The following is a 21,464-nucleotide window of genomic DNA, read 5'->3' as shown; positions in this document are numbered from 1 at the left end:
CAGTTCTTTAAAAAGTTCAAAGTCTCACTGTGTTGCAGCACACAGGTGTTTAGTTTGAGAATTAACCTTGGCTATTTAATAAAAGTTGGTCTAAATCAGTGGTTCCAAGCTTTCATCCCCCTCTTTGGAAGGCCCCACCCACCTCCATGTAATTTCTATCAACCAGTAACAATAGTGGGGAAACTGGTTTGAAGATGAATCAAGCTAAATGAAAAATATCACTTCAGTTGTATAATCTTCTGATTAATTCAGAAAAATGGCAGCCGAGCATATATGTTCAGGGACCAATCCTACTCTGGATTTGAGGGGCCTTCCTCCTGTGCGTGCACATTACTGATGATACTGTAAATCGTGGCCAAGCATTTCTAAAGCCTGCATGCATAGCTGCAGTGTACAGATGTTAGATTTACATTGGGCAAGTGTATCACAGTATGTTTATTGGTGAATAATTGGTCACATTAATGAACCCTAAACTATAAAAGCAGCATGTCTTTCCAGAAACATTGTCCTTGTTTGCAAAGTCTTAAATCCGACTCTTAAATCATTTAAGTTACCTACCTGGCCTACATCTGATAATAATTATCAGGCACGAACAATACTATTAAATGGTGGGAAATTTCATAGACTATAAACACCGGGCATTTCCACTCAATATACTGGAGAACATGTGTCACTCAAGAGACAATAACAGCGTGTTACTTAATTCTAAAGAATAAATAGTTTGAAATATCAGGAAGCACTACATAAACAAACCGGAAATGATAAACAGAACGGCGCCTGGCGGTCTGATTGGTTCAGACAGCCCGAGCACTTCCGTCGCTTAAGGCAGCTTCTCTCCCTGCTGTGAGAAGTAGACTCACACCAGCTGAACTCTGTCGTCCTCCGGTGAAGTACTGTGCTGAAGTTGCTATCTAGACACGGCTCTGCCTTGAAACCCAGAGGCTGAGAGTGAGAGGTAGGCTAAAACGCACGTCCTGTAAGTTACACCAAACTCCGGGAGCAGTCTTTGTCCTGTCATCCACCTCCCAGACACTGTGAAGATGCTAACGGAGCCTAGCTAGTGTTGTGGTGCGCTGATCGATAATCGATAGCTCTCGCAATGTAACGATAGGATGAATTGGAGATAAATGCGTTGAAGTTTTAAAAACCCGATGTTGTTCTTGATGCTGTCATCTCGTCACAGACTACAGAAGCTGAAGAAAAGGAGCAGTAAAAATCATAAACGTCAGCTAATTAGCATCGGCTACCTTGCTGTTGAAAAGGACCGAGAAGCTAATAACACAACATGCAACGCTAGTGCTAACGCTAGAGTTAACGCTAGTGTTAACGTTGGTTGGTTACTGTTCAGAGCTTTGAGGGAGACTGGCAGTTATGTTTCATTCAATTTAAATACATTTAAGATTTGATTGCGATGGGAGCAATGCTAGCTCAAAACTCATTGCATCTTTAACTTAGCCGTACTCAGATCATTTCACCAAATTGTACTTTAACGCTCGGAAGTGGCTCGATCCCTGTCATACACATCTGCAAACAACGGCAATAATGTAAACTTATGCCATTTTATAGGTATTCAGATTTGATTTTGTATCTTCATGTGGGCAGTGGTTTGAGAGCCGCATCAGCGATTTCTATAGCAACCTATACTGTCGCCATCTTGGACGGCGTTTGAAACGCGTTTTTGCAACAATAGGCCCCAATTAATCCTCATCTGTCCACAATAGCTACCGTGAATATTGCTGCCATATCGAGTTTTATATATAATCATTAGTGTATGTTGCTCTAATGCTTACCTGTACTCTGGTTGGCTGTTAAGGATGTCCCATTGAAACTTAATATTTCAGTACTTTTTAAGTGGCTGTAATCTATATATTTACACTAACAGTGGGTCAAATGGCTGTATGTAGGATGTTGTTTGCAGCATTGAAGCCACAGAGTATTCTTACGAGTCTCTCAGCTTTACAGAGCATTTTTTGTCTTTCAGCTCATTGTTTTGGGTTTTATGGCAGCAGCTGCTCTCACTGCTCTCTGCTTCCATTTCATCCCCAGCAAACAGCTGTTTTCAAGGACAAAAGCTCAAACCTACAATCTTGGTTCAGTACCAACTGGCAACCAGATGAACATAGTGAGGAGCTGGTGAACCTAGTGGTGTATTTAGCAGCTCAGGAGCCAGGCGTTTGCCTCAGTAGTTGCTGGTGAAGAAACAGATTCAGTGCTGCTCCTAAGATTTCATCCCCTGGCAGAATTTGTAAGATGTGTAGAATTCTTTCCTTGGTTGTGACCATAAAGTCGAATTTCAGGCTCCTCACTCCAAATGACATTGTTCCAGAAGTTTTGAGGCTTTTCTCTGATCTCTTTGGCATATTATGAGCAGGCTGTTTTGTACAGTTGGCGCAATTGTGGCTTTTTTTTCTGGCAACTTGACTGTGCAGCCCATAGTACTTCCTTATTGTGCATCTTGGAACAGCCACACCACTTTTTATGCAGCCGTGACGCCTGTATTTCAGCTGAAGTTGCTTGTGGGTTTTTCTTTGCATCTGGACCAATTTTCCTGGCAATTGTGGCAGAAATCATCATTGGTTTATGTGACCATGTTTTGTATCAACAGAACCCCTAATTTTCCACTTCCTTATCAGAGTTTGAGTACTATTGATCAGCATTTTCAAATCTCTGGTTTTCGTTTTATATCTTTTTCCTGATTTATAAAGTTCAGTGATGTTTTCTCACAGGTCTTCTCAAGGTGCTCTGTGTCTGCTTGATTTGTGAATAGGAAACTGTTTGCTAACACGTTGGCCATAACAACTTTGTATGGTGATGTCATGTCAGTGTCTCTTCTACTGACAGTGGAACAGTGTGAGAGCTGTAGCAGACTGGATGTTGAAGTTTAGTTACGTGTATCTCTGCAACCATTGCCAGTCAGCCTTGGTTCAAGCCTATGGGAATGGGTGGGGGAGTGAGATCATATTGATGGCTTGTGAAATTCAAGTTTTCAGTAAACAGGTCATTGCAGTGCATAAAATACATCAGATTTCACACCTCATTGTGATTTTCTCAGTAACATGGTTTATTGTATCAGTGGCTCATTATTCAGCAAAACTGTTAGTCTGTACAGCACTAAAGGGCCTTTTTCACAGCAGGTGTTATGACCTGTCGTAAGAAAAGCACAGCTCTCACTAATAACATAACATAAAACACAACATAAAATCTGATTATTTCTTCAGCTGCTTTGTTTAAAGGTTTATCAGATAATTGGCCCAACATTTTCACCCAGCTGGACTTTTTGGTTTAGATGCCATGCAATTAATTGTGTGATAGAAAGGATTAGCTTATAGCATGTATTTGCTCATTGCTTTGTAATAGTCGTATCTAAGATCTGTTTAAAAATGCTACAGGAAGTAGTGTTCAGGTTGGCTAAGTTTTGAGTGTTTCTGTTGTCGCAGGTCCACAATGTCTGAACTTTTTATGGAATGTGTTGAGGAGGAGCTGGAGCCGTGGCAGAAACAAGTTCCTGAAGTTCACTTGATAGATGATGATGACGATGAACCCATCTTCGTTGGAGTGATCTGTATGTCATAGCATATGTTTAAAAATATGTAAATTGTTTAAACATCTAATTTTGTTGTTTGTATAAGATACACAAGGGCAGATCATGGGAAATCACAATAATGACGTGTAGGTCAGAATCACCCTCTGCTGTTTAAAATTTGGATTTAACGGTTTAATATTAAAATAATTCATGTTTTTAGTATAGCTCAGTGTGGACAGTTCATAACTGATATTTATTACTTTTTTAAAAATAGATTTTTGTTTGCTTGTCTTCCAGCCTGTTGCTCAGAGTTTAAGCAACATGTTAAAACAAAATATCTGTTGAAGTGCTTATTTTTGCCCTTTTCTATGTTCTTACAGCAAATAACCAAAAAGATGGTAAGCCCAATCCTCCACCTCCTCAGAGGAACACGACAGGGAAACAAGAAATAAAGCCTCCTGCTCCTCAGCCCGTCATTGGCTCTCCACAGATCATGTTGCCATTGAGTATTACTGGAAATGCAGTGAATGCTGCAGCTCCCAATCTGGCCACAGTGACTCCACAGCCTGTTATTGTCAATAACCAGGTACGTCTGGTACTGAAATTATTCTTGCAAATAATGTGCAGTAAGAACGTGTTTATTGTGAATATGTTTGTTTTTTCAGGGCTTCATTGTCACGTCTCCACAATTACCAAACAGCAGTGAGTTTATTGCCTCCCTTGGGTCCCAGTACCCCCCTGGGACTTCATTTACAATTGTACCAGGTAAATCTGAGTGTAACATACCTGTCAGGAGTAAATCTTCTTTCCTACCTCATCAGTGATTTTGTGAAATAAATAAGCTTCATTCAAGGCTTTTGTGGTTTTAATCTTGCACTTGAGCTTGACTGAAGAGTTTGTCTGTTTGTTCTGTCTTACAGCTGGTCAGCAGCAGCTTTTTCAGCATGTCACTCCAGCCACAGTAATACCTGGTGCTGTCCACAGGCCTCAGGTGCAACAAATCAGCAACAACATTGTGACATTGTCTAACGTCCAGAGCCCTGCTCTGTATTCAGCGCAGTCTAATCAGATGCAACCCAACCTCTCCAGCTCACAGTCTCTTCACACCTTTTCTGTGCCTGTAAAGACCAACAGCAATAACAGAGGTAATTTTTTTAATCTAATGTTTCTGCCGTACTTTACCATATCTGCAGAACAATCAGCTGTCACTGCCTAAAATGTGAATGTATTTTCTTCACACAGATCAAACCTTGGTCAAACGAGGGTTACCACCACAGCAAACAGACAGCGTGGCAAAAAGAGTTAAGCTTGATTTGGGTGCGTTTCTATTACTGGAAGCATTTAATTCATACCATTTTGTAATCTAAACAAACCCTGCACCTAATTTGGATTTGTAACATCTCTCTGGTTTTCTGCAGGACCAACAAAAGTAATAGTCCCAGTGGAAAATGGGATCTTAAAGAAGAAGTGCCCAAAGTGTCAAGAAGAGTTCATCACACAGGAGACCCTGAGATGTCATATGGTGGTGAGTAAACATCTTGTGGGCGATTGTACATGAGTAGAAATTAACGTAATGTGGTTGATAATTATCCAGAAAAGACCAAAAAAGAAAAAAAAACAAAGTTAGTCACATGATATTATCAGATCAGACCCATGTCTTTTCAAAACTGCATTTTCTGAATGGTCTTATTTGTTAGATTAACAATTCTCAAAATCAAATTGTTGAGTTTATTTTCTTTATTTTTATTTTGTTATGTCATTTTTTTCCACTTTTCCTCCTGATATTCAGAAAAAGCATTCTGCCATCAATCAATCATCATCAATGACTGAAAATGCTCTTGTGTTTGAATCTTTGCCTTAACGAATCAGACATCAAAATCAAGTTGGCTTATTCACATAAAACGTCTCTTTATTTCAGAGCTGCTGTGCAAAAGTGGACAGCACGCCACCTTCAGCCTCGGATATGAGTGCAAACAAGCGCATCATGCTGGTCTCAGAGTTCTACTACGGCTGCTTTGAGGGAGATGGGAACAAGAAGGAGGCTCAGAAAACCAACACCACTTTCAAGTGCCAGAGCTGTTTAAAGGTTCTCAAGAACAACATCAGGTATGAGGATGTGTTTCCTTTCCCTCCGTAAAATAGCAGGGCAGTAATTCATTTCCTCTCTACTATTACAGTTTTCAGCACTTTTCATTGCTAAATATAATCAGCGAAAAAAAATCCAGCAAGGGCACAGTGCAGCCCAGACTGTTTGCCAGACCTCCTTGAGGCCAAGCTTCAGTCCGTCTGGCATTCCAGCACCTGTCAGCTGACTGAAGGACCTTCAGCAGAGCAGCAGCAGAAGTCCATCGACACAAAATTAACCTTCAACAATTTTTAGGATCAGTGAATTTTAAGAAAAGTGCCACATTTTTTTGCTCCAGCTTCTTCAGTGTGACGCTTTGCTGCTCTTTACTCTTGTTCTATATAATTTTAAACTGAATACCTGGTGTGGTGTGCAGCCATTGGTTGCATTGCAGCATTTTTCTGATCTTGTAGTTCTGTTGGCTTCATCCAGCAGATTTAAAGCATTTTGGAATAAGCAGGCATCAGACCAAAAACAACCCTCATGTTGAAACGACACCGGGGGCTGCTTTTGAGGCGGGAGGCCCCTCTGTGCACCGCTGCTGAGCTGCCAGTCTGGCCCCATTCAAGTCAATGAGGAGGCTAAATGAGCACGGCTGCAAACCTTGAGTCTCCTGTCAAAAACAGTCCACGTGCTGTAATTAATATGCTCTAAAATGCAGGCTGGGACTTGAAAGACTTACGGAAAAGATACCTGTCACGTGCCAATAAAGAAGGTTGGCCCTCACTGCAGTTTTCTTCTTAGATGGATGACACTATCAAACCGTTTTCCCTCAAGGGCCTAAAGATGAAAAATGACTGCTAGTTTAGGTGGCGTAAGAACCGCTCCTTTGATTAAATAACTTTGCTTCAGAACATTGCAAAAAAAGCTTCTGTAAGCTGCTTTTAATGGGGAAACACATTTGTACTGCGACCGCACTCTCACAGTCAAGGTCATAGTTCATCCACATAAAAATTTCTATTAGGGGAGCTGAGGCAGCAGAATGTGCAGGCTGAAAAATGGGCCAAGCTTCTTCAGGGCAGCAGTGGCAGGTAGCTGTGGAGGTGTTGGCTGCTGTGGCGGAGCACTACATCATTAGGCAAAACAAAAATCTTTGTGTAATTGCTGATATTATAACAGCTATTATACATGCTTAGAAAGTGAGGCGTGAGGAGAGCACATCATTTATCTCTGAATCCTTTGGGACGTGGACCATAACCGGGTAAGTAATGGGGTGTGTATAGCCAGCTCTCTTACCTAACAGGGGGTAGGGTCAACTTTTGCCCTTAAAACGACTTCATTCTCTTTTGAATTGCTTTGATTTTTTCCAAGCTTTGGGGTTATTATTGAATTATTGTGATTCTAGAGCTGCAACTAACAAGTTTTTCACTATCGATTAGTCTGCTAATCATTTTTTGTTTTAATTGAACAATTGTTGAACCTGTGAATTGTCAAAAAAGTAAAAATAATACTCATTGCAAGTTCTGAGAACCCAGTGTGAGATCTTCATCAGTGTTGATTTTTTTTGTCTGACCAACTGTCCTAAACCCAAAGATATACACACAGATAAATCTCTTACCATCTGTTGTGCTTCTCCAAAGGGACAAGCAGGCTGATCATTCATGGTTTCCCTCTTATTCAACATTTATGTGACTTTTGTGTGTGTGTGTGTGTGTGTGTGTGTTTTTTTCTACCCTCTCGTCCAGGTTCATGAACCACATGAAGCACCACCTCGAGCTGGAAAAGCAGAACAGTGAGAGCTGGGAAAGCCACACAACATGCCAGCATTGCTACCGGCAGTACATGACTCCATTCCAGCTGCAGTGCCACATCGAGAGCGCGCACAGCCCGATCGAATCCTCAAGTATGACTTCAGTTGTCTATACAGCTCCGTTTGCCGTGACAGTTTGGTCAAACACTGATTTGTTATTTTCTTTTCTCTCCTTCTCTCAGCTAATTGCAAGATATGCGAGCTGGCGTTTGAGTCAGAGCAAGTTCTCCTGGAGCACATGAAGGACAACCACAAGCCTGGGGAAATGCCTTATGTGTGTCAGGTCTGTCACTTCATACTGAGCTGTGGTTTTGGTTTAAGGTTCCAAGGAGAACATTCACTGATACTGATATTCTGTTTCACTGACTCCACAGGTCTGCAATTACAGGTCCTCCTTCTTCTCAGATGTGGAGGGGCATTTCCGAAGTGCCCATGAAAACACGAAAGACCTGCTCTGTCCCTTCTGTCTCAAAGTTCTTAGGAGTAGTCATATGTACATGCAGCACTACATGAAACATCAGGTGTGTTACTGCATTTCATCTGCTCTGCTGTACAGTCAGTAAAGCCTTTCTAAAAGCCTCTTTTTAGCAGTTTACTGATTCTGTAAATTCTCAAGATCGTAGAGAGTGTGTTTGCAGGAGTTTGAACACACTTTTGGTTTGTGCTATTATCTCCGAGGTTGGATTGATTCGGTTGTCTGCGGAGCACCTTTCTGTAATACATAAAAGTCTGACCATAAAACCTGCTTCTCCTCACCTGCCTGAAAGGAGCAATAAACGCGGTCGAGTTGGAACCAAACAAAATGAATTGCCGTTCTATTAATAGCAATGAAAGTAGCTTCTTTGAGACTCTTTGTATTCTTTCAGTGAACCCAAATGAAGCATATCGTCACGCCACTTATTAATCATGTTTTTTTGTTTTTACACTGTGTTTTTTTTTTCTATTTCAGAAAAAGGGGATCCATCGCTGTGGAAAATGCAGACTGAATTTCCTCACATACAAGGAGAAAGTGGAGCACAGGACTCACGTCCACAAGACTTTCAGAAAACCTAAAGCCTTGGAGGGCCTTGCTCCAGGGACAAAGGTCTGACGCCGCCATAGCAAGATCAGTGCAGCATTTATGTTTGACCGTTACGTCTCAGCCGTTCTTAGACGAGTGTCGATGCCTGTTGTCTTCTCTTCCTAGGTGACCATTCGAGCCTCCCTCACAGGAAAGACGCCCACATTGCCGGTCTCCCCTGAGCGATCTGGCTTTATTGTCAGTTCAGAAACGCAAAGTTTCAGTCAGCAGACCAAACCTCCAATCAGTGTATCCAAGTCGAAATCAAACATCTCTGTAGCCGGAAAAAACAAGACGACTCCAAGCAGGAAGCAAGATGGCCGTAATACCAAGCACAATCTGGTGCTCAGGAATCTCAGGTTGTTCATTGAGCCTTTTCACACAGCAGTCAGAGACACAGCAGCAATAACTAATGACATTTTTATGAAACAAAACAGAATTCTTTGCTATTCCAGACTGATCATTTCTTCAGCAATTGAAAGTGACAGCAGGTCAGATCTCTTTTGTCAGAACATTTTGGTACTTTTAGGTTTTATGGCAAAATGTTTGAGAAATTTTGCATCAGAATGGGAAACTTTTCGGTTCGCTCCTCATCTCTGCTGAAGGCCAGCAGCTCCAGGCCTCATTAGCTGCTACTAGCATAACACAGCCAAATCTCCCATGTGTGTGTTGTGGGTAATGTAGACTCCATGTTTCAAAAATATCTCTGGTTCTGCTGCATCGCAATCAGTAGGCTGAATTGGGTTTGATGGGTATTATAGATGAACATTGCCAGATGAATGGATAGTATGGAGTTATGGAGATCCTTTATTTCTTCTGGAATTGGCTCCTGAGCATGTGCATTCCAAGAAGTGGGCCCCAAAAAATATATAATCTACAATCCTCAGCATGTCCATCTTGGGGCCCCTTGAATCATTCATGATCCCCCATCCCACCCCAACCACTGATAAACACCCCCTGCTTCTGGGTATTCACGACAGGATGGAAGTAAATTTATAGACGTTATTAAAGCCTTGATGCAACAGAGTAGCTAATTGTGTTTTCAATCTGTTTCCCAGACACTGTTCATTAGGCTCGCTAAAAATAAACTGGTGTATGGCACATAGATGGGATTTCTGTGCGATATTTGGCTAATTGGGCTCAGTAATCAAGAAAAATATGCTTGCTTTAGTCACATGATCCAGGCTTTTAAGCAGATGAGACAAGATAATGTAGTGGTGTAATAGAAGAGTTCAGGCTCGCAGAATAAAATGAAGAACCTCCGGGCGTCTCAGCAGATAATTAACAAAGATAATTGGTTTAGGGTTTTTGTATCTGCTATTCTTAACCAACTCCGAGTGGAACAGGTGTAACAAATGACATCCTGACAACAAGAAATCAAACTATTTTAAAATACCGTTGCAGGATATCAAAATGTTTTATGCTCTTTTTCTTCAATTTTCAGAGTTGATGGAGGGCGTTACACTTGCATCGAATGCAACTCACAAGTTGACGACTTCTTTTCTCATTTCCCAATGGTTTCAAATTGCGGTGCGTGCAAATATCGGACAAGCTGCAAAGTGTCCATCGGGAATCACATGATTCGGTGAGTAAAAGTTTGACTTAGTATTTGTTGCACTTTATTTTAGTCCCAGTGACAAATGGTGTGACAAATCTTTCTTTGGCCTTTGTCAGATTTCATAGCACCATAACCAAAAACAGATTTCTGAAAATGGATCACAAGAAAAATTCATCCGCATTGAAGTAAGTTCACTTCATGGTGGTATTTTGCACAACATTAATAAGTGTTTTCTGTTGAAATTGATCATGATAGAATTTTTTTTTGTTCATTTTTCCCCAGATCAACCCTGGTCTGTCTCAACTGTGACCTCCTCGTAGATGCATCGGGTGGTGATCTGATGACCAAACATTTAACTGATAGACCCAATCACATATGCAAAGTCATTCAGGACAAAGGTATGTTCCTTTTCTGCTCGTACCGCCTGAATCATGGCCGGCACTTAGTGTTTACAAGTTTCTTGAAAAGGTTGTCTCTTGTTTTTAACCCAGCAGATATGAAAGCCAAAGATCGAGTGTGAGTAGAAACTACTGCCCACATTACATCTTGTCATCCGTCTTATTTTTAATCATTCAGAGACCAAAGAACTTTCAGTCCAACTGAAATTAAGTTGCATGTTTTTTCTGATGGATTTCTGGTTCCACGATGGCGCCCCTATCTTTACATAAAGCAGTTAGAACACCTCTAGTTCTTTACGTAGAGAACTTTTTTTTAACAGCCAATCAGATTGTTTCATTTTATACCATATTTGAATAAAGCCGTAGCATTTGTGTTGTAGACGGTCACACTGGCTAACAGTCACAGAGCAGCCTGCTGCACAGCACAAGAGTCACACATGGAGCAACAACCCACATTGGCTTTCATGAAAAAGTCTCTTTCTTATCTTTATTAATATTTGTTTGGTATTGTTTGGTGGCAGCGTGTTTAGCTAACCAACTGATAAGAGTGTAATGTTCAAGGCTGCATGTAAATCTAAAGGATGATATCCTCTTTCGTGCAGGCATCTCATCTTCGGGCAGCCAGCAAAAGTCGTGTACCTCCTGACGTCTGGAGCTGCACAAAGACCAAAGGAAACAGACTTGAAACTAGTTGAAAGCGTCACATCTCAAAGTGTTCCTCTCGCTGCTGTCGACAAACCAGAATCGGTGCCGATGTTACCCGCAGGTGATCAGGAAAAGGCTTCCACGGAAATCTGTGTCGCTGCAGGTTCCTCTGAAGGACCATTAACGCAGCCATTGCTGCCCGTTTTGTCATCTTCTTGTACATCGGTTGGGGCCTCAGATCAGTGTGATGAGTCAGTTGGTAACTCGGAGATCCTCGAAGCCAGAGAGCAGCTCCCCCTCGCAGGTTTTGTCCCTGAGGATGAGACGAAGGAGCAGCAGCCTATATCAGAGTGAACCTGTGAACAAACCAAACGAGGCACAAGACACATGAGAACACTACACAGTTGTGAATTTAAAAATAATGGTATCATGAGCCACAGTTTGGCTTTGTTTCCTTTACAAATATCAAACATATGATAATGTTGCTTTGGCTGCTGGTGTTTACTATTAATCCACTGAAGATTCATGTGCTGCCAAACCAATTTCAACAAAAAAATACACACTTTTTTTAATCTGTCAAACTTCCATTACTTGAATAGATGTAATGTGTCTTTGTATTTATATATTCAGTAAATAATACATCCACTACCATCTTATTTGCCCTATAATCTTATGTAGTTAAAGAATGTACATAGTCAAACATTTCCACTTGGGAAATCATTCTGCACTTTGACTCGCTCAGTGTCAGCGGTTGATTCAACTCATAAGATTGAGGCTCATTTTGTGTTTCTTAAACGTTTCCAAAACTGATGGATGTTATCCTTAACGAAACCTCATCTGTCATAAACAGGACACATTTGGCTCTTCTCCTGACCCATATATAGTGTCCACACATGCAAAAAGTACACATGCCTTGTATTCAACTTAGTTTTAGCAGTTTGAGTCCCATGACCAGCAGCAGCTGTGTTGTGCTACTGTCTTGGCTTGAGGTAAGATCTTTTTTTAGTTTGGGTTTTTGGGTCACCAACATTGACTTTTGTCTTCGTTTAATCTGTTGTTTGCCCCCATTATATTGAATGTGAGGTGGCTATCCCCCAAAAAAAAAAAAAGAACACTGAAATGAGCAGAAATAATTGATGTGGTGCAGGAACATTGTTACCAGCTGGTTTTGAGCTTCCCAGAGCAACACTTAACCCAACACTCTAATGAGTAGGTGTATAGAAATATTAGCGTGACATTGTATTCCCTGAGAAAAATGATTTCAGCTTTGTGAACTGTGTGGCTTTGATAACAGAACAAAGCTAAAACAATAATAGTGGGCATCAGGTGCAAAATGACCACAGCTATTTGAAGAGTGAATAATACATATACCACTGTACTCAGTACAGTAGATTTTATTGTCTTTTAACTTTTGAAAGTGTCAGCCTTTAAGAGAAATCTGCTAAGTCTGCTATGTTAACTGTTGGCAAAGGTACTCAGCACGACATTAACTCTGTCAACCAATTTTCATGTCTCAGCTTCTGGTTGATTAAGTTGCCTTTTATTTTGCATTTAGAGGGGGAAAAAAAGGGGGATATTTTATACGATACAGTTTGTTTACTTTGTGTGACTAGGTTTTTCAAAAGGGATTTCACATCATGTACATAAAGTATCTGTAGAGCAAGTCTGTAAATGCTTCTATGTCTATGATGGCACTGTAAATGTAACCTCCTCAGTCTGATTTGAATACATTCCTCGAAAAATATTGTGCTCCCCTGAGGGCACATTTTCCTCAGATCTACAAACTACTTGGTTGGGATCAGTGTTTTCCTGTTGTTTGTTATGGAAATAAATCTTTACTACAAGAGGTTTGAGTTTGGCTGTTGTTTTTCTGAATGTTGTTGTCCGTAGCATTTGTGTTGTAGACGGTCAACAGTAAAACCCTGAAGCTCAGATATTTATATTATGTTTATTTATCCCTAAACCAGTCTCCTCAATGTTGAATTTCTTATGAAGATGTGCACGAGACTCATTTTGATTTTCCCGGACCTGACGTCATTGGCAGACTCATTTTTATTGGCTGAGCGTCGGGAGACGCGGCGTTCCCTGGACAACGAAACGCCAAACAGGCGAGCGAACCAAGCGACATCTCAGGTTAACTATGGCTAATTAATCGGTGACTGTGCATCGAAATTCATTTCAAATTAATTGATCCAAATTGTTTACGAATAAGAAAGTTAAGCAAGAAGGCCAGAATCGGCGAGAAGCATCACAAAAATGGTAAATCCATGTCGCCAAATCGAAGTTAGAGTTCGCTTTAGCTTGACTGCTACAAACAGAGCAGCTAACGTAACATCGCACTTGTTACTGTTCGCCTGTGGTAGTTTATTCGGTGTCTCCTTAAAGTGTGTGTCTTTCACTGGGACAGAGTTGGAACCGGACCTACAACCAGCAGCTAAGGTCTCAGCGGCAAAGCCAGGAGCAGCGCAGGGAGCAGGAGGCTCAGCGTGTGGACAGAGAGCGGCAGCTGCAGGCCAGTCTGCGGAACCAGGAGAGCCACGAGAGGCGGAGATACCTGCGACAGGTGCAGGAGGAAGTCAGGGAGAGGCAAGTGGAGAGCGCTCTGCTCAAGGTATGTTTGTCTGTTGTGCAGGTAATGTTAGACAGCTAACAATCTCTCAGTTAAGGTAAAGACGTTAAAGATATTTACTATACGTTCGTGAGTGAGCATTGAGCAATAATGCAATAGTTTGTGAATATCTGTTTTATTGGTAGTTGCCATTAAAACAGGTAAGACTGTGGTCCGTTCTTCATTGCTTTCCACACCGATGCGCTGTATCAAGATATTAACTGTGACTTACTAACTTAGTTACCTTCCCTCATGATTTGACTTGCAGGCAGAGGAGGAGAGAATAAACAGAGAAAAGCAACTTGAACAAGAGGAGAGAATAGCTAAAGAGCTGGCCCAGATCAAGTATGAGACACAAAGAGAGGAGAAAATGAGGCAGTACATTAAAGAGAACAGGTACACACACTCACTTCATTACCTTCACTGACTTTATATTCTGGGTCATACAAATGCAACACTTTGGCATCTTTCTCTGCTTATCCTCTTCATTACTAATGTTAAGTTTTAAAAGTCTATTTATTTTTATTTTCAGCATGGAGCTTCGAGAGTTGGAGTCAAAACTGAGATCTGCATATCTGAATAAGGAAAGAGATGCACAGATTGCTGAGCAGGAGGCTTTGAGGTGTGAGACAATGGTGAGCAGAACTTTTCTTTCAATATCAGCCACAAGTAGCGATCGAGTGTTATTAAATGTAGAAAATGCTGTCAGTTCTGATTCCTCCAAATAATAACAAGCTTTTCAATTTAAAACTTCAAGTGGGCATTCTGAATAGAGAATACTTCTGAGGTGAAGCCCACAGGCTATACCCTTTGTATATCGTTTCTCTGGTGTTAGCGTAAGGACACAGACTTTGCTCGCAAGATGAAGAGCGAACATGAGCGAGCGGCCATTGAGCAGCAGAAGCTGGAGCAGAAGCGCCACGAGGAGCTGGTGCAGCATCAGAGACAGCTGGAGGAGCAGCTCATGGAGAAGGAGCGTAAGAGACAAGAGGCATACAAGGAGTTCCTCAAAGAAAAGCTCATGGTTGATGAGATTATCAGGAAGATTTACGAGGAGGATCAGATGTGAGTCGTACATTACCATTCTTATACTCTCTAACATGAATGAATAACACATTGCTTGGTTAACATGAGTTGTGTCTAAGAGGACCCCATTTCCTTCCAGAGAAAGCATTAAGGCTGAGGTAGTATGATGAATTTATTGAGATCTGTTCTTGTCTTGAAGGGAGAGACAGCTGAAACTAGAGAAGGTCAGAGCAACTCAGCAGCACATTGAAGAATTTAAGAGACAGCAGGCCGAGTGGAGACGCATGGAGCAGGAAAAGATGGAGGCCGAGAACAGACGCATCATGGAGTTTGTGAGACATCAAGAGCAGATGGAGGAGGCCAGGATGGCTAAGATCAGAGAGAGAGACAAAGCAAAGGAGCAACTTCATAAACTCGTGAGACAACTTCTTTTTTTTTTAATGCTCAAAACTTTTATATCTATTCATTCACAGACACACAGGTGTGTTTGGCACTAGGAATCACTCCTCTTTGTTCTCCTCCAGCTGTTTGAGAAGATGGAAGAGGAGAGGAAGCAGCATGAAGAGATGGAGCGAGTCCATGAGGAACATTATTTTGAAGAACAAGAAGAGGCTCGCAGGCAGAGGGAAATTGTAAGGATCCCTTTTTAACACACACAGCCCTGTGTGCTCTGGGGCACCTGCATCATCTTAGTATTTTTCTAAACTTTCATCTAACAGGAAGCGATGGAGAAGAAAATCCAACAGAGGCTGATGATGCAGCAGACCTGCCAGGAGCAGATGGCTTTCAAAGAGATGCGGAGGCAGGCAGAGAAAGAGGAAGAGGAGGCCTTCAGGAGAATGATGATGGCCAAGTTTGCTGAGGACGATCGGATAGAGCAGATGAATGCCCAGAAACGACGCATGAAGCAACTTGAGCACAAACGCGAGGTGGAGAAACTGATAGAGGACAAGAGACGGCAGCGTGAGGCTGACATGGTACAAACCACTCTCTCTGCGCATAATCACACCCAGAATAGGGTTGTGCTGGTGTACTTTTACTGCTACTTTTAATAATCGTACTGCAGAATGTCGTTTCAGTTCCGAATGACCTGCTTTAATTATAACATTGTTGCCTCTCTTCAAGGAACTCGAGGCTAAAGAAAGAGCAATTGAGGAGGAGAGGGAGGCGCTGCGCAGACGGATCGTTGAAGAGGAGCGGCAGCGACTTCTAAAACATCACGCAACAAAACTCCTCGGATACCTTCCAAAGGTAAGAGGCCATGTACAGGTCATCAATCATATCACACAGGTTCATATCTTGTGTAGATCAAGCAAGTGTATGACCATGAGTGTATCCATTCTCAGGGCTTACTCCGTGAAGATGACCTGGAGCACTTTGACGAGGACTTCAGAAAAAACTTTAAAGTGCGTCAGGCAGATGTGTTCTCTGAAGATGAATGGGAAGACAACGATTAGATTTATTTCCCCTGAAATTGCTCACTATGCCACTAGATGGCAGTTTAAGTGAACCATGTACCATTTTTTGGTGAGTTTCTTGTTTCTCAGTGTCTATTTGTTTAGCATTCAGGAACAAGAAGACGATTCAGAAACATCTTTTTATTGAGACTGTGCTGACAGGATCTTAATTAAAAGAAATCCAGGAGTTGTCTGGCTAAATGTGATAATAATTAGGAGACAAATCTCAAAATCTAAGTTCACTCTGAATTCAAACTCCAATCTTTTTAATTGTCATACTAATCAAACTGATGTCTTTTTGCTGCACAATACGTAGAAATATCTCTAAAATTGCATCAAGGCACCTTAAACCAACTTTTCTTTTCATCCATCCTCTGTGTTCATGACTTCCCCCAGTCCAGAGCTTTCATGAACTCGTCCTCTGAGAACGACAGCAGCTTGGCAGCTTCAAAATGCATCTGCACAGAAACAAAACTTGGTCAGTTAATATTGAACAGGGTATTGGGTATTAACAGGGTGCAGTAGAGACACTTACCTTTTGTCTCTTGAGGATGTCGATCAGCTTGAGCTGTTTCTTGAAACCCACAATGAGCTCTGCTTTCTGTTTTTTTAGCATTTTGTTTTCAGCCAGTAGATTTTCTTTACTCTGATGTTCCTCGCTTATCTTGTCCTTATGTTAAAAGAATTTAAAAGACTGAAATCAGGAGAAGTTAAGCAGAACCTAACATTTCTGTCACATGAGGTCTGATTTGCAAACAGTTTGAATTAAATTGAAAATGCTTTATGTAACTTTCTGGCTCTGTGTGCTGCAGTTTATCTCCGTGCAAAGTTACTGAGCTCCCCATTCTCAATATTTACTAAAAGGATGCATTATCTTTTTACCTTAAAGATTTTAGCACATTATCTTACATAAAACTTTCTATTATCTGAAAATTTGGCTCAATTTAGAGCATTACCTTACCTTGTTCATCTGTTTCATCTTGCTGAGTTGAGTCTTTAACTTCTCCACCTCCTCCAAGGCTCTGTTCAGACGGACCTCCACAGTGCTGTGGACGGCTGCTGCTTGTTTGTGGGATCTATTCAGATTTTCTATTTCCTGCACAGAGCACAGTTCACATGAGGAATGGAAGATGGTGACACATTGTACTCCACATTTTGCAGTCTATTGTCAGTTTTTACATGTCGACTTGAAGAATGCTCTCAGACCTTGTGTAAAGCAGACACTTGCAATTGAAGACCATCACATTTTTTGCCAGATTCGTCTGCTAAAGCTCGGTGCTTTTCAATCTGTGTATGCTGAATGCTTGTTGTCTTCTGCAGTCTGGCTCGATCCTCCTCAATCTCCTTAATTTTTGCACTCAGCTTAGCATTTTCATCATCCTGCAACAATAAAAATAATGCAATCTATAAACAATATGTACAATATTCAATTTTAAAGTCATCTATTAGAAAGGCTGATTCCACAACAATAATACAACCACTGGTGTTTTATATTCTGCTGTGTTCAGGGCTTCTAGAGATGGAGACTTCATGCCAACATGATTATTTCAACATCAACTTTTTACTAACTGCTCCCTCAGCTGAGGCTCTGTCCCCCTCTACTGATATGGAGGGGCCGTAGCAGCTCTAGTTGAATCATTGCTTATCTCCTAACTTTACAGTACCTTCTTAAAGTATTCACATGAGAGCTGGTCCAGTTCCTCTTGCATGATCCGTAGTTTTGCCTTCAGAACTCGTATTTGAGCATCTGAAATGCCTGAACAAAACAGAGCAGTGAACACAATCAGAATTATAAGTTCATGAAAGTTTTTAAAAAAAAAAATAATAAAAATTGTGACAAAACGATGACATCATTTCTGATTTATCATTTTTACTGACTAAAACTGGGGTTTGCACTTTGAAAAGTGACGTAAACATTAGTCTACCTGATCCTACATTGTCGTCAGCATCAGACACGTCATCTGCAACATTGTCATGAGCGGCGGTGTTGTTCATCTTCTCTTCCATGCTACGAATGGTCTTTGCCAGGAAAAAGTCAGGCGAGTCTCCTACAGCTTCTATGTCATCAACGTGAGATGTTTTTCGAGTTCTGAAATCAATTAGATTGGATTCAACTTTATTGTCATCGTGAGAGTGCAACACAGAGACAACGAAATGCAGTTTAGCATCTAACCAGAATTGCAAATAGTCATAATTTCAAAAATATATATATGTAAATACATGTAAGTATTGCAAGTGGCAATAAACAGTTTGAGGTAGGTTGCAGGTTGTGCAAGTAATTTCTATGAAACCATAAAATCATGTGCAACAGGTAGTAAGTGGCAGTGCAGTAAAAGTAGAAAGTATTTGTAGAAAAGCCTGACTTCAGACCCTGACTTCAGTTTAAGTCGTGTGTGCGTGAATGACAAGTGAGTACAACCATCATATGACCTATGTTATATTTCTGTGTTGATGTGGCTGTGCATAACCTGTATTGACTGATGTAGACGAGAATTCGGAGCTAAATCCCTTTAATAACCTGCCGTGTCGGCTCTTTGTCCATGCCTGTTAGATAACCACCTAGCTCACCTGTCCCTGCACGTTGAGTGTAAATATGTCATGCTTATTTATAATTATGCTTGTATGTTCATTATCTGGTTCAGGTACAGTTTAGGGGGTGTTGTCGCTGCACTAAAAGGCAGCGTAACTAGTTTAAAGTAGCGTTTATCGCCGATGTTTAACGCTAATTGTCACCGGAAGTAGCACACGTTGGACTTTCACAATACGAGCGTCAGTCTGTGAGATCTGTGTGCTGAGTGTGTTACAGTGTTTCTTTATTATCTACCTCATTTGATAATTGTCTGTTTATATTAGACTGGTGATATGTTATAGGTTGAATAAATTCATGGATATGTTTATTTATCCTTCACTAAGTTGTATTTGTTATTGTTTGTTGTAGAAAAACCACACACACGTATACACCCAAGGCTTGTACCCTGTATGTGATGCTGCATAAGAACGTAAAGAAGAGAATATCACATCAGCCTCTCAGTCCTTTATTCCTACATATTCTGAACGGCCTTAAGCAGTGCTCTGGCCGGCACTCCCTGTGTGAACCTGGCGATCAAACCCTGAGCCAGCACCAGACAGAATAGTGTCCTCTCCACTACAGTACAGAGTGAACATATGAGGTATACAGTGTACATAAAATATATAAAGTGATATGTGCAGTGTGCAGTATGTGCAGTATGGCATGGGCTGAGTTAAAAAATCAATGTGAAAACGTTTCGAGAATATATTTAACGAAATGGATGACCTCCAATGTGCTATTTTGTTATGAATAAAAATGGATCTAAAACTTATGTACAATCAAACTCACGGCTCTTTTTCTGGTTTTCCAGTAGCCCTGTTTTGTGATGAGGTGACCCTTTTTTTGGTCTCCACCTAAGAAAAGGGAGGGCAAACAGAAATGTCGTATTGTAATGTAGAACAATAGCATTAACTAACTAAACCTTAGGTTTGTAAACTCTGTTGAGCAAAGTGTCTGCAGGTTTCAGGAATACAGACACTCGAACTTCATATTCTGAGCTGATACCTTCACACGGGGCTCCTGCACAGTGCACGGATGAGGTGTTATTATCCTGGAGGTGAACAGATATACACAGTACACACATAAGGAAAGAAAGAAATGGCTGATTTTTGTTGATTAAGTTCTTTCTCTTGCACTGTTTAAATTCACAATGAATATTTGAATGGTCTGTGTGAAGGCTGGAGTGTTTCACTGGAATAAATGAAGACGTTTGCAGCAGTCTCAAGAAAACTAACCACTGCAATCATTTCTGCAGCACGCATGAGCCTAAGATGTGTATTACCTTGAATCCTCTTCATCCTCAATGTCCGTGAGCAGGAGGGTGGATAAGGGTTTAGACAGAACTTCACTCTGTTCTCTCTAAAATCCGAAAGATTCACTTTTTAAGTCTCTGCTCACTGAAAAATGGCAAAACAAACGAGCTTTTCAGCTAATTGATGGCAACATGTTGATAACTTACCATAAGCTGCTCTGCCTGTCTTACCAGATCTGCTGTTTTGGCTTCCAGCTCTGCGTTTAAGAGTCTGAAGTAGGGAAAATGGAGAATGATAACATTACAATGCAAATCTTTATATAAACAAGGATTTTCCGGCTCAGGACCGCAAGAAATGCAATATATCCAACCGCATGCCTGATGTCATATGACACCTTTGATAGAAGATTATAAAGTGTAAGATCACATAGGGGGAGGGTCTCTCCAGCTTTGATGAAGGAATCAGCTGAGGCTCAGCGTTACAGTTCAGCCTGTCCAAAATTGTGTCCCAAACTCACTTTCGTTGAACTTGTTTTTATCAAGGTGTGGATCACTGCCTCTTCAAAACTTGAGAGAAATACTTATCTCAGAGATCGACTCATTAAAAATTAAGAAACCTTTTACTTATTCACTCAAAGCAAAGCCAACAGTTACCGGAACAGGACATCTTACTTGTATTGTTCTTCCTTAGCAAAAAGGTCATCTGTGTGCTTCTCTGCTGGACCAGAGGCAGATCTGACATGCGGCCGTCCTTCAACCCTCTTGGACCTCTCAGCCTTACTGTTAGTGGACGGGCCCTTCTTGGGCTACACAGGACAAAGACGTACATTTTCTAACATTCATTTACTCGTGTAAAATTTCACATTTCATGACACTGCTTATAATACAAATTCATTTGCATTTGCCCTTGTTTTTCCTCAGACTGACTGATACACTGACAGGCCTATCTTAGCTTATTACAGACATATGAGTGTGTGCTGGCTGATGAGTATCGAGAAAGTTTCCTGATTAACTGAAGCATTTAAACCTTTTGTAAATGGTCCCTCAATAAAAAGTGGCAGCATAGTGAACGTATATCAGTATTCATTATGCTGCACATTGTCTTCCTGTATCTCAACGTTAGCGTCCAGAGTTTTGTGGAAGAGAACTGATCCGCCACTGTGTTAGTTAAAGCAGTTAGCGTTAGCTTGTGTTATTTTCTGACTTCACCTGTCGGAAACAAATGCTTAACGTTTGCTTTAATCTCTTTCTGGCAGCAGACACAGTTTTGATTGAAACTCAGAAAGGTAAAGATGAGAAATTACGCTACAAACCTGCGGGACGACGCGCTGGGATGGACGGACCTTTTTATCACAACTTCTTTGAGCCATGTCGGACTGAGACGATGCGGCTCTGGTTGCTTAGCAACTACCTTATACACACAGCGCACACAGTACGGCAGCCCTCCAAGGACATTTAAGGCAAAGGGCCAACAAAAAAAGCAAAAAATTATA

At 41.1% G+C, this 21,464-nt stretch overlaps 3 protein-coding genes across 7 annotated transcripts; 2 read left to right on the top strand and 1 right to left on the bottom strand.

Annotated features, from left to right (window-relative positions):
* Positions 1–796: 796 nt before the first annotated feature.
* On the top strand, positions 797–12,903 carry znf280d (zinc finger protein 280D). Of its 5 annotated transcripts, none has more exons than XM_076727670.1 (18): positions 797–955; positions 3,438–3,562; positions 3,904–4,109; positions 4,189–4,288; positions 4,444–4,668; positions 4,766–4,840; positions 4,942–5,048; positions 5,442–5,629; positions 7,334–7,491; positions 7,581–7,681; positions 7,773–7,919; positions 8,348–8,482; positions 8,585–8,817; positions 9,903–10,043; positions 10,133–10,201; positions 10,299–10,414; positions 10,508–10,532; positions 11,017–12,903. In XM_076727670.1, the coding sequence occupies exons 2-18, from the start codon at positions 3,445–3,447 to the stop codon at positions 11,411–11,413; spliced, it is 2,541 nt and encodes an 846-aa protein (XP_076583785.1). In that variant the 5' UTR covers positions 797–955; positions 3,438–3,444; the 3' UTR covers positions 11,414–12,903. The 5 variants fall into 5 exon arrangements, with proteins under 5 accessions (XP_076583785.1, XP_076583793.1, XP_076583800.1 ...); XM_076727678.1 differs by having other exon boundaries at positions 810–955; positions 10,511–10,532; XM_076727685.1 differs by lacking the exon at positions 10,508–10,532 and having other exon boundaries at positions 821–955.
* Positions 12,904–13,137: 234 nt separating this feature from the next.
* On the top strand, positions 13,138–16,939 carry mns1 (meiosis-specific nuclear structural 1). Its single transcript, XM_076737712.1, has 10 exons — positions 13,138–13,318; positions 13,467–13,670; positions 13,936–14,063; positions 14,200–14,302; positions 14,503–14,732; positions 14,893–15,109; positions 15,218–15,325; positions 15,413–15,670; positions 15,819–15,944; positions 16,040–16,939. The coding sequence occupies exons 1-10, from the start codon at positions 13,316–13,318 to the stop codon at positions 16,148–16,150; spliced, it is 1,488 nt and encodes a 495-aa protein (XP_076593827.1). The 5' UTR covers positions 13,138–13,315; the 3' UTR covers positions 16,151–16,939.
* On the bottom strand, positions 16,486–21,341 carry tex9 (testis expressed 9). The gene is made up of 12 exons (XM_076737723.1): positions 21,285–21,341; positions 20,644–20,777; positions 20,179–20,242; positions 20,002–20,078; positions 19,725–19,770; positions 19,509–19,573; positions 18,076–18,239; positions 17,815–17,906; positions 17,357–17,530; positions 17,112–17,246; positions 16,686–16,820; positions 16,486–16,608 (listed from the first exon to the last, which is right to left on the bottom strand). The coding sequence occupies exons 1-12, from the start codon at positions 21,339–21,341 to the stop codon at positions 16,531–16,533; spliced, it is 1,221 nt and encodes a 406-aa protein (XP_076593838.1). The 3' UTR covers positions 16,486–16,530.
* Between the last annotated feature and the right edge of the window lie 123 nt (positions 21,342–21,464).

Source organism: Chaetodon auriga, chromosome 1 (assembly GCF_051107435.1).
Source record: "Chaetodon auriga isolate fChaAug3 chromosome 1, fChaAug3.hap1, whole genome shotgun sequence".
Taxonomy (NCBI): Eukaryota; Metazoa; Chordata; class Actinopteri; order Chaetodontiformes; family Chaetodontidae; genus Chaetodon; species Chaetodon auriga.
Note: the sequence above shows the minus strand (reverse complement) of the source record. Positions and strands in the feature narration are given on the sequence as shown.

Coding starts and splice junctions, on each gene's coding strand:
- mns1 (XM_076737712.1), top strand. Junction 14,733..14,892: donor ATTTACGAGGAGGATCAGAT/GTGAGTCGTACA, acceptor CTTGTCTTGAAG/GGAGAGACAGCTGAAACTAG. Junction 15,671..15,818: donor GGCAGCGTGAGGCTGACATG/GTACAAACCACT, acceptor CCTCTCTTCAAG/GAACTCGAGGCTAAAGAAAG.
- tex9 (XM_076737723.1), bottom strand. CDS start 21,341: ATGGCTCAAAGAAGTTGTGATAAAAAGGTCCGTCCATCCCAGCGCGTC. Junction 18,240..19,508: donor GGAAAACCAGAAAAAGAGCC/GTGAGTTTGATT, acceptor AATTGATTTCAG/AACTCGAAAAACATCTCACG. Junction 17,907..18,075: donor TGACGACAATGTAGGATCAG/GTAGACTAATGT, acceptor TGTTTTGTTCAG/GCATTTCAGATGCTCAAATA.
- znf280d (XM_076727653.1), top strand. CDS start 3,445: ATGTCTGAACTTTTTATGGAATGTGTTGAGGAGGAGCTGGAGCCGTGG. Junction 7,682..7,772: donor AAATGCCTTATGTGTGTCAG/GTCTGTCACTTC, acceptor CTGACTCCACAG/GTCTGCAATTACAGGTCCTC. Junction 8,483..8,584: donor GCCTTGCTCCAGGGACAAAG/GTCTGACGCCGC, acceptor TTCTCTTCCTAG/GTGACCATTCGAGCCTCCCT.